The 11,672-nt window shown below is 54.7% G+C and overlaps 1 protein-coding gene across 2 annotated transcripts in view; it reads left to right on the top strand.

The window, feature by feature from the left end:
• Itpk1 (inositol-tetrakisphosphate 1-kinase) overlaps window positions 1-11,672 on the top strand; it is a 124,873-nt gene that overhangs the window by 87,951 nt on the left and 25,250 nt on the right. For both annotated transcript variants that reach the window (XM_048362973.1, XM_048362974.1), the window contains exon 4: window positions 2,676-2,793. In XM_048362973.1, coding sequence (XP_048218930.1) covers window positions 2,676-2,793 — 118 coding nt within the window. The remainder of the gene's footprint in view (window positions 1-2,675; window positions 2,794-11,672) is intronic.

The following is an 11,672-nucleotide window of genomic DNA, read 5'->3' as shown; positions in this document are numbered from 1 at the left end:
TGGATTGGCAGCAGGTGAATCTTGTCTCTTCCCTGTCCTGCAGAGCGCTGGTGGCCCAGCCCCATTGGCTTGGAGAGCTTGTACTTTGAGTGGGCGGGCACCTGGCTGGTCTCTTTCCACCCACTCCTAGCCGGATTTGTACATTCCTGGTAAATCCAGGCTCCCGTTCACTGCTGGGACCTATCTGGGTATTCTCTGCCAACCAGCCCTCTGAGGGGACGTGTGCTTCTCATTTACGATGCAGTTTGGTAATTCTAGAAGACCTGTGAGAGATGCACTTATGGATAGCAGGGTGGAAAACCCCTTGGGCCCTCTGTCTGTCCCTGTCCCGGGAGAGCAGGTGGCTGGTTCCTGGTCCTTCTGATGGGAACTGGTCTGGCACCTTGTTGGCGTCAGCCTGTCAGCTTTCCTCCTTCTCCTCGTGAGTTTGGGAGTCCTCCAAGATGGCCCCGCCCTGGTGCGTGAACACAGGAGCAGTGCCTGCGTTGTTTCTCAGCAGCTGGCAGCCAGTCCTTGAACCTGGGAAGGGGCTCTTTGCTGGGTGGAAAGGCATGTGTCCATGTTTTGAGCCGCTTCTCCTGTCCTGTGGGACAGGGTATCTGTCCCACACAGCAAGCATCCCTGGCATTGCCTCCTTTGTGAAGGGAAGGGCAGGAATGCGGGTAGCCCTGTGTCACCTGCAGTGCCGCCAGAAAGCAACTGTCCCATTCTGCCCACCCACCCAACACACACACAGCCCCATGCACTCTGAAGGTCGGTCTCCTCCACAAAACTGCTTCACAGCATCTACAGATCCAACTTATGTAAGGCCATCTTCACAAGGACCGCTGGAGACCCTGAGAAGCCCAGTGGTGACACCAGGAGGGGCTAGCTCCCCCACGATACCAGGTAGAGGTTAGAGCTTCCATCGGATGGCCATTTAGCATGGGGGGAGGGGCAGATCATGCAGAATGTGGTAGCTGCAGGGGAAGCAGAGATTTGGTATGCCATGGATCCACTCTGATAAAGGAACGGTGCGAGGAGGGCTAGCTGCATGGGTTGTGCTCACCCAGAGGCAGGGGTGCAGGCAGTCCTGCAGGTAACCTGTGGGCACTGTGGGGAAGGCCCTCCTCTGGAGCCTCCGGGCTTTAACCCTGCCCCATCCTGTGTCTGACAGGCGGAGATGTTCCTGCATTGGTTCCCTGGCCCAGTCTGTACTAACAGCTTGTTGGGGCAGGTTGACCTGTGGGTGGTCAGATCTCCAGATAGCAGGGCAAGTAAGGGAGGGCTGGTGTTCTGAAGTCAGGTCTGTAGCACGGCTGTACAGAGGAGGGGGCCAGACCACTGGTGTGGGGGTAGGGATGCTGAAAGTGTAAGCAGGGACAGAGCATTGTGGAGGCTTCCAGATGGTACCTTGCTACCACCTAGAGACAGAAGGAGCCATTAAACATTCAAGGGGGAAGGACCAGAAGGAGCCACAACCAGATCTCTGGTGTGGAATTCAAGGGGAGACAGATATGAGACAAAAGGTGGATTGAATCTCTGGCTTTGCCTCAACTGCTCTTAAAGTGATTTCTAGGACACAAATAGGCCCTTTTTTAATTAAAAATTTCCAGAACTTCAAAAGATTGTGCAAGGAGTTTACAATTGAATATGTCTTTGTAAGTGTGCAGAGCTTTGTGTTCAGAGCCAATCTTCCAATACTCTCCCAGGTCCCGTCTGTTCCTCCCCCCAGACTCATTTCCCATGTCCCCGGTCACACATGTACACTGAGTGTTCTGGCTGTATTTGTCCCCAGTTCCCTTTTTCATTCACCACTTTCCTACTGCGCCCCCCCCCCATCTCATTTCAGCCTCCTGATCCTCATTTTGTTAAACTGTCTGCTAATTGTTTGAAAGGTTTGCTCAGTGAAGTTTCACTCCTATTATATGCTGTACTTCAGTCAACCAAATTGTGTGCCACTATGTGTACTCGTATGAGAGGTGGTATTCCCCCCCCCCCCCCCCAGTCATGGGGTTTGAACTCTGGGCCTGGGCACTGTCCTTGAGCTCTTTTTTTTTTTTTTTTTTCTCAATGCTAGAGCTTTACCACTTTGAGCCACAGCACTGCTTCCAGTTTTCTGGTGACTAATTGGAAATAAAAGTCTCATGGACTTTCCTGCCCGAGCTGGCTTTGTACTTTGGTCCTCCGATCTCAGCCTCCTGAGTTACCCTGAGCTAGGATTCCAAGTGTGAGCCACTAGCGCCCAGCTGGGCTGGCACTTTGATGGAGCAGAGTCATCACAAGGTTTCTGGTGAGGCTTCAGCCAGGGTCAGAGGACCTGGCCAGAACCTGGGTGCTTCTCCATTCTGGGTCCTGTTTCCTGAACTCAGGCCTTAGGCAAACCTCGCCTTAAATCCCCATGGCCATTGCTCACAGCTGTTCAGTCTCCACGGTTTCCTCCTCTCCTCCTCCTCCTCCTCCTCCTCTGATAGGCTGAGAATGTCCAGGTCCCAGCAGGAGCCCTGAACCTGCCTCTGATTGGGGTCACACAAGCTTTCCTGACCCAAGATCCTGATTGGTCTAGCCAAAGTTGTATGATGGGAGAGGGATAAGAGAGGGATGGAAGCACGAGGGACTTGAGGGACGAAATCTTGTCATCTCACTTGTTTTGTGCACCAGTTTCCTCTCTAACCAGGAATGGGCTTTCCTTGCAGGAGTATATAGATGCCCACCCTGAGACCATCGTCCTGGACCCCCTCCCTGCCATCAGAACCCTGCTTGACCGCTCCAAGTCCTACGAGCTCATCCGGAAGATCGAAGCCTACATGAAAGGTACAGATACACATGGCTTGGCACTTGGTCACAGATGGTCACTGCACAAGGCGAGCCTGGAGTTATATCCGTCTAAGTGCTTTGGCACAGGAAGTAGTTGAGTTCGGTTGGAACAGCCGTTCTGAAGAGGTCCTTTCCTTCTCTGTGACCAGCATGATAGGAAATAAAAGCCCTGCTCCCTGCAAGAGGCTTTTGTTTGGCTGCACTGAATCCCTGGAGGGTGGAGACGTTTCCCAGTCACAGTGGTTGGGGAACGGAGTGTGTGCAGACCTGCCTGCAGCAACAGCAGCAGGCCAGGGACTTTCGTAACTGGGTGAAGGAGACAAACAGAAATCAGGGCCTTTAATCAAACATTTGGAGCTTGGCCATGTGGCTGCTGGCCTCGGTGGGTACGTGCTACTCTCCAGCTGGGGCCTCCCTCCTAGCTCTGGAGCTTCTGTTGGCTAAGGCCTCTTGTGTCCTCAGGACTTGTCTCCCCAACTTCGTCCCATCAGGGAGCAGGGCAGCCCCAGAGAAGTCTAGATAACTTTTCAAGGTACCTGTACCAAGAGTGACCCCCTGCTCCCCTTCTCGTTACATTTGAAACAGAAGTCCTTGGCCCTGAGGTCCTAGGATCAGGCGAGGCCCCTCTGCACTGATTGTGTGGTGGTCCTGGCTGCCTTGAAACCAACCTAGATGGTCCCCTCCCACGCTTGTGGGACCAGAGGGCCCAGTTTGGCTGACAGGGCCAGAGGCAGCCCTGGAAATGAAAACATGGAAACATCAGTGTTGGGCAAGCACCTGTGCCTGCATTCATTTGGATTAAGCCTCTTTCTTAGGTTCTCTCTCTCTGTATTCCTTGGTGGGTACATATAGGTCACTAAGGTTGTTGTGTTCATCAGCTCTTTGCTTCTGTAACAAAACGCCCAAGACAGGCTGTCTTTATAAAGTGAAGTGGTGTGTGTGTGTGTGTGTGTGTGTGTGTGTGTGTGTGTGTGTGTACACACCAGTACTGGAGTTTGAGCTCAGAGCTTAGGTGCTGTACCGTAGCTTTTTCACTAGAGCTGACACTCTCTTACTTGGGCCACTTCTAGCTTTTTGGTAGTTAATTGAAGAAAGGACTTTCATGGATTTTCCTGCCTGAGGAAAATCCTCAGGTCTCAGCCTTCTTAGTAGCTAGGATTACGGACATGACCAGTGCCTGGCACTGTTTTGGTTTTGGTTTGGTTTTACCACTAAAAAAAATAGGCTTTGAAGGAAGAAAGACTGAGGCTGGGTCTGAGTCCAGGCTGCAGCTGGCCATGTGGTCCTGCGTAAGTTGCTTAATCTGGGCTGCCTGTGTGGTGTGGTGGAAGACGTGACATGGAGAGCAGGACATACCCCACATGACAAATGGCCTCTCCGGGTTAGATCCTGGGTTAGGATACCTGGCGGGACGTCTGGAGATACTTCACACAGTCGGAAGTGGTGCTGTGGCTCAAGTGGTAGAGTGCTAGCCTTGAGGGCAGAGAGGCTCAGAGACAGCACCAAGACCCTGAGTTTAAGCCCCATGACCACCCCCCCCCAAGAAAAAAAGAGAGAGAAAGGCCCCATGGCTTAGTGGGTCACATGGGAACCATGACGTGGTGCCTCTCCTGCTACTGCCACATGTCCTGGGCATGTGGATCAGGTCTTAGTGCCCATGCCAGCTTTTCGGAGGCAGAAACAGGGCTGCAAGTCGAGAGTGGGCCTGAGTGAGCATGTGTGGTGAGTCAAGGGCAGGAGCCTGGAGATGCGGCAGTTCTGTGGTGTGCATAGGATATGGCATTCCAGGTGGTAGTTTAGGAGGCCAGTAGCCGGGAACTGCTGCCCACCTGCCTGGCTCTAGGGGCACCAAGAGACCACATCAGAGTGTTTGAGTGGGGGCCACCACAGTCCAGTCTGAAGATTGTCAGGTGGCCACAGGCAGACAGGTCCCAGTGAAATGGTGGAGACTCAGAGAAGGAGGCCCAGGGGCACATCACAGAGGGAACCACTCGGCCTCCGTGCCTGCATGAAGGATGTCCGAGCCCCAGGCAGGCCTGCCTCCCTCAGGTGCAGAGTTTGCTCTGTGGGCCTTTACCAAGTCCACTTTACCAAGTGGCTATCACCTGGGGGCTTGGGCCACTCCCCAACAGGTTCCACCAAATGGCAATCTGTCCCCTGACTGCTTGCAGGAGTGGGGAGCCTATTTCTTGCCAAGGTCCACTTGAATATTTATAACAGCATTACAGGGCACACAGAATTATCAATACAGGCAGATGGTTCTGACGAGAAGTATATGAGACGCACCCGTGTCTGTCCTGCCATGTGCCTAATGAGTTCATGGTCCTTCTATAGTAGATGCCAAGCAAGGGCCCCTGTGCACAGCAGGGCTGGTGCACATCTGACTTGAACCCCCACCCTGAAGCCTTCCCTTCATGCTGGTCACTAGGGCCAGCCCTGGGCCTTCCTGACATTCAGGAGTGGGGCACTGGTTTCCACCGAGTCAAAGGTGGAGACATGGGGTCTGTCTGTTCTGGGGTGTGGGTGAGACAGAGATCAGCTGACTGGAATCCGGAGTTGTGCGATTGCAGCTGCAGCAGCAGGGAGCCGGGAGCGGTGAGCTGCCGCTGGGAGCCTCCCTCTGGGCACTACTGGAGTGGGACCATCCCTGGTGGCCAGGACTTGGTGGGTGAAGATGGAGGGCGTGGCCTCGTGGGCTGCAGATGGGGCAATAAGGGAAATCCAGCGGGAGACTCTGTGTGGTCACTTGTGTGGGACTCACAGTGTGAGACAAAGGCCATTCAAGTGGGTCCTAGATGCCATCTGCCAGGAGCCATGCACTGGAGGTGACAGGGCATCCATCCCAGGGTGGGCCTGGGCTACTTGTGGCCAAGGGGAACCCCTTGCCTGAGCCCTAAGGGCAGGCTTGGCTCCGGGCCAGCAGGAGCTGTTGGGTGGGGGCTGTGAATGCCGCCCTCTGGGTTTTCCTAACTGTGCTTGCCAAGCTGGCTGGTATGCTTTCAGAAGGGCAGCATGAGGCTGGGGCTTCCTGAGCCCTTTCCTGCCCGCGGCTGCAGGTGCAGAGACCCTCCTGGGAGGTGGGCCCTGGGTTTCTCTGGCCTGCCTGCTCCCCGTTGCTTTGGAGGCACATGGCCCTTTCAGGCGTCTGTCTGTAGATGGCCATAATTACCCTCCGAGTTCCCTTGGATAATTACAGCAATGCAAGTGACACAGCTTTTGTTTGAGAGAAGGGGATGGTGAGCTTGGTGAGCCTCCCCCAGCTGCCGCGCCCCCCCCCCCCCCCCCCCCCCGCAGAAGTGGCTCTCCCCATTATCAGAGAACCTAGGCTACAGGAAGCAGAGGCTGCTGGGAGGAGGCATATCCCCTTCATGACACAGATGACCCACGCTCCTGACTGTCATGCCCATGGAACGGGTCTCCCGGAGTAACAGGCATCCACGCTCGGGTGGCCGTTGGTCTCCATGCAGAGCATTTCTGCGGAGGACTGTCCCTTCTTTTATTTATTTATTCATTTTTTTATTTATTGTCAAAGTGATGTACAGAGAGGTTACAGTTTCATACATCAGGCCTTGGGTACGTTTCTTGTACTGTTTGTTACCTCCTCCCTCATTCCCTCCTTTCCCTCTCCCCCCATGAGTTGTTCAGTTGGTTTACACCAAATGGTTTTGAGGACTGCCCCTTCTGTATCAGCTTCATCTGTGGCGTGCCTGGCAGCCTGTGTGTGGTCGGTGTGCTGCAGTCCCGCCTTCCCAGAGCTCATCTCCTGTACCTGGACAGCGAGGGGAAGCAGCACCCACGCTCGGCCTCAGTCAGCACAGAGCTGCTGGGACAGCAGGGACCTGAAAGATGGCTTCCCTCAGCTAGGATGGCCCTCCCCCTGATGTAAAGACCCAGAGGAAGGCTGCCCGGCTCTGGGGTGAGCAGCGGGAACTCGGTTGGCCGGCTTCCAACTCATTGTTCTCCGCTAGGATGGCCTTCTGGCCCACAGTGGTGGCCGACCATCCAGACGTCACATCCAAGATGTAGGTGTTGGGGAGGAGAGCAAGTGAAAGGGAAGATCTGTATTATATTCATAAACGGTTTCGTTAAATGACAAGCCCTTTATACAGCTAAAGTAATGATAATAGAAGAATCCCCCCCCCCCCAAAAAAAAGAAAAAGTTCCAGTTACCCTTTAAGGAAGGGTTCTAGAACCTACAGCCTCAGCTGTTCTGCTGTCATTGGCCAGAAGTAGCCACAGACTGAGCTGCAAGGGAGGCGGGAAATGTAGCCCTTGGTCTGGAAAGCAAACAAAAGGGGGGGGGCTCGGGGGTAGAATGCCTGCCTTCAAAGCCTGGGGCCCCCAAAAGAGAAAAGAGCGTTTTTGTTGTTTTAATAAGGGCCAAGGTGAAAGTGAGACGCATCAGTGGTGTGCCGCAGCTCCGTGCGGGAGATGGGCGCCTGCCTTGGGGCCCAGCCTTTTCACGGGGACTGGCATTTGGAGAGCCCATTGCTCCGCGGGTAGGCGGGGGTGCGGCCTCAACCTGTGGGCGCTGCAGCCCCCCCCCCCCCCACACACACGGCAGCTGGAGACCAGGAGACTTCCGAGTACCCCAGCCACCCCCCACCATGGCTCCGTCCCGCTTCTGGGAGGCAGGCACTTGGAGACAGGCCTGCACCCACACCCCTCAAATGAAGACACCTGGTGGAAGCGCCCAGGGTCTAGATGTTGTCTGGTGGGGGGGGGGGGGGGGAAGGGAGGGAGAAGGCCGTGGTGACACACCGTGATTTGCCTTGGGAGAAGGACCGGTGGGCACTGGTGTGTGTTGGGGCCCCCCGAGAACAGAGGTGAAAGGTCTCGGGCAAGAACAACAGCTCCACGGCTCCTTTATGGCTCTGCAAACTCTGTTCGTCTCTCCCAGAACCTCCCACACGCGAACTCTGGGGTGACAGATGGCCTGTCCCAGATGCCAGGCCCCCTGGGGGAGGAGGGTACACAGCACAGATCAAGTTTCTCTGCCTGTGGTTTTATGGGAATTTAATCAGGGTTCATCTTGGAGGTGATTGGGAAGCTGGTTTGAAATTGAGTAATCTAGACAGCAAGGGAAGAGAAAACATTCCTTAGAGCCCAGGAGAAATGATGGCCCGAGGAGCCCCTGTGTGGGGGGTGGCCCTGCGTGGGGTTGACCCCGTGTGGGGGTGGCCCTGTGTGTGGCGAGTTGTGCCCGTCACTGCTGGCTGCAGGGCTGTGGGCCCAAGCACAGGCCTCTGGCCGCCCTTTCCCCAGGGCCCGAGGGCTTCGCTGGCTCTCAGGTCATCACTCTGCTGCAGGGAAGCTGTGTTACCATGCCGGTTGTAGGACCACAGGTGCGTTGATCGAGTGGCTCTGGACCCCCAGCAGCTGGGGGGGTCTGGGCTGGACCCCATTGTTTGAGTCTCTTTTAGCCAGTTTCCCGAGCCCAGTGCCTCCCTGTTACGCTCTGCCTCTTGTCCTCCTGCCCAGGGTGGAATTTCCAGAGACTGATGCCCAGTCTCTGGACTGGGGACTCTGCCCAGGGTCCCTGGGGCAGAGCCCTGCTGACTGGCTCTGGCCCTCAGCCTGGGCACTGGCTCCTGAGGTGCCCTCTGGTGTCCAGGAAGTGACACTGGCCACTGCTTCAGAGGGTCCCCAGGTATTTCCCATGGGATCCCTGACTGGAGCACAGCCCCGTCTGATCCCGAGGTCAGCAGCTCGAGGGGGGTGGGGACAGTGTGGTGTGCTGACAGACCCTGGCTCCGACCACAGCCCAAGGAGCTCACCCCCACCCCGGGGACCCACTCAGCGGCTCCTGAGACGCTGTCCCACCTCAGATGGGGCAGAGGGACCCTTGGGCGCATCCATCCAGTCTGAGAGCCCAGGCTGCGGGGTCTGGTGTGAGGACAGAGGCCCAGAGCATGTGGCCATGAGAGTAACACCCACACAGACTGACCAAGTGGGGGGTGTGGAGGCTCCTGCTGAGCCGCCCCTCCCCCGCAACTATGCACCAGCTATGGGCCCTACTGACATCCCATTGTACTAGGAAATGGCCTGGGGCTCAGTGAACCCCCTCTCGTGTCCGAGCACTGGTTCTGGCCGGCACTGACAGCAGCTCCCTCCCGTTCTCCTCATCTAGTGGCCCCTTTTCCATGAGGACACAGGGCCTGGGAGGGGGCCGGGGCTCCATGAGGAGTCAGAGCTGAAGCCCAGCTGTGTGTGCATATCATGCCGCCGTGTGTGTGTGTGTGTGTGTGTGTGTGTGTGTGCGCGCGTGTGTGTGCGTGTGTGTGTGCGCGCGCGCATGCGCGCACGCGTGTGCCCGGCAGCTACTGCTCGAACTCCCCTCTGACGCCTGTGACAGATCAAAGGCCACACTCCTCGCCCTCTTCACTCCTCTGCACTCTGGTGACCAGAACCGTGGCCATCCACAGGGCACTGCGTGGCACCTCAGGGAGCCCCAGCATAAAGCAAAGACAGGAATCAGGGAAAGGAAGATGTCAGCTCTGCTGGGAACGTGTTAGATTATGGGCTTCTTTTGCCGCAGGACTTCTCAGAACCTTTAGCGCACTGTGTGACTCTTTAGTCCTGGGTCGGGGTGTGTGGTATTTTACAACACTGTTAACTTTATATTATGGTAAGGCAGGGAAAATGGTAAGGAAGCGGTGACATGCCACCAGTTATGAGACATGTATCAATTTCACAGGTGGTTAAAAAAAGAATGGTGCCTTAGAATTGATGGACTACAGTGTGGTTGTCCTTTTCCATTTAATCAGCTGGCATCTGTCCCCTCTCTTTTTATGGGTGTCTGGTGAGAGGCCTGCTCCATCCCTACACACTCAAATTATAGCCTGGGGGTCCCCTAAGGGCCTGCACCCAGAGCAGGACGCATCTTCTCTTGAATCCTCTGTTAACCTTCTGGACCTTACTTGCCAGCGATTCCGATCTTCAGAGGCAGCTGTTTGCAGTTTGGAGCCTCGCCTAGAGCCTTTTTATGCTTTGTGAGACGTATGTATGTCTTTTAAATAACTAGAAGCAAGATCATATTCAGTGTATTCTGGTACCGCCTGTGACTCCTTTATATATGCGTTGGCTTTGAACATCAGCCAATAAAGATGAGAGAGATTAGGTTTGCCTTTTTGATCGCAACATAATATTCTAGTGTGTGGGTAAGTCACAACTTCCTTGACTATTTGGGCTTAGAATAAGGGTTATTCCAGGTTTTGTTTGGATTTGTTGTTGTTTAACAAACTGGGTTATGTTTCTGTAAAATAAATTTCTCTGTCAAAAACTCTAAACCATCCGGGCACTGGTGGCTCACACCTGTAATCCTAGCTACTCAGGAGGCTGAGATCTCGAGTATCATGGTTCAAAGCCAGCCCAGGCAGGAAAGTCTGGGAGATTCTTATCTCCAATTAACCACCAGAAACCCAGAAGTGGCACTGTGGCTCAAGTGGTAGCACATTAGCCTTGAGCTAAAGAGCTCAGGAACAGTGCCCAAGCCCTGAGTTCAAGCCCCACACACACACACACACACACACACACACACACACACACACACACACACACACACACACACACACACCCTACCTAAATCATCCTCACATCTGCGGATCTTGCTGGTTTACCCTTCAAGGAGCTTGAACCATTTTACGGTAGTCAGCCCATCTGCCTGAGGGAGTGACAACCATCTCATCTTAACCTGTTGTGACGGGGAACAGAGCATTTCTTGGTGTGTTTATTGGACACCTACATTTCTCTTGTGAATGAATCTTTTCATGGTCTTGCCCCATTTCTATTGGGTTGTTATTTTTCTTACTGATTAAATAGAGCCCATTGTGTATGAAGGAAATTGTCCCATTATTAATATATATATTTATATATTTATATTTATATATATGGGGTTTGACCAGTGCAAGCTTCATCTTCACTCTGGAGCCAATCTAACCATTTCTCTTCTTTTAGTATTTATACTGCCAGCAAGAGCACTCCAAACACTATTTTATAAAAAAGGAAACAAAAGCATTGGGGAACTGGAGCTGAGTGGGGTGGAGAGCCAGCCTCGGGTCAGAGGTGGGGGCTGTAATCGGTGGGAACAGCTGCCACCAAGCTAATCCACGTCTCCAGCCGCCGCTGGGGGCTCAGGAGCGTCTGTCTCCATCTGCGCTGGTGCCTGACTCCTCCGGTCCTGGCTTTGAACATTGCACGTGGCTCTTGGGCCCCATGAGATGACATGGTCACCAGCTAGCTCAGACAGGCTGGAGAAAAACTCTTCATTCCGAGGGCCATGGCACGCTTCATCTAGCCCCACTGGCCAGGTCCTGGGTTCTCCTCTGGCTTCCTGGCCGGGGAGGGAGCTGCTTGCTATCACCAGACCTTGGGCCTCTCCAAAGCATTCAGGGACCAAGGTGTGGGCTACACCTGCGGATTCTCTTTCTCTCCCAGGGCTCCCGCATGACCATTACCTTTCTGCTTAACTTGCTGTTGCTGCAGAGTGAGGACGGCCGCTGAGTGGCTTCTCACGGTCCTGGTCTTTGTCTCACAGCCCAATGGGTCAGAGGCACCCCTAGTGTGCCTGGGCTCCTGGTGGAGGCCCTGGGTAGCGTCACCCCCAGGACACAAAGAATGCCTGTGGCTGTAGGACTGAGGCGTCCCTGTCCTTCACGTTTGGCTGGCCGCCTTCAAGCCAGACACAGTGATGCAGTCAGCTCTGAGCCCTGAGATGAAGCCAGGCCCCCAGGCTATCTCTCTGTTTGCAGGTCACCATCATACCAGGCCCAGCCACCATGCAAGCCACATGGTGTCACACAGAGCGGGGCAGGGCAAGTGCGCCCGTGCGTGTGGTGTCTTTCCCTTGTCTGTCACGTCTCCTGTCCATCACCCAT

The sequence above is a fragment of the Perognathus longimembris genome, chromosome 14, assembly GCF_023159225.1.
Source record: "Perognathus longimembris pacificus isolate PPM17 chromosome 14, ASM2315922v1, whole genome shotgun sequence".
Lineage (NCBI taxonomy): Eukaryota > Metazoa > Chordata > Mammalia > Rodentia > Heteromyidae > Perognathus > Perognathus longimembris.
Note: the sequence above shows the minus strand (reverse complement) of the source record. Positions and strands in the feature narration are given on the sequence as shown.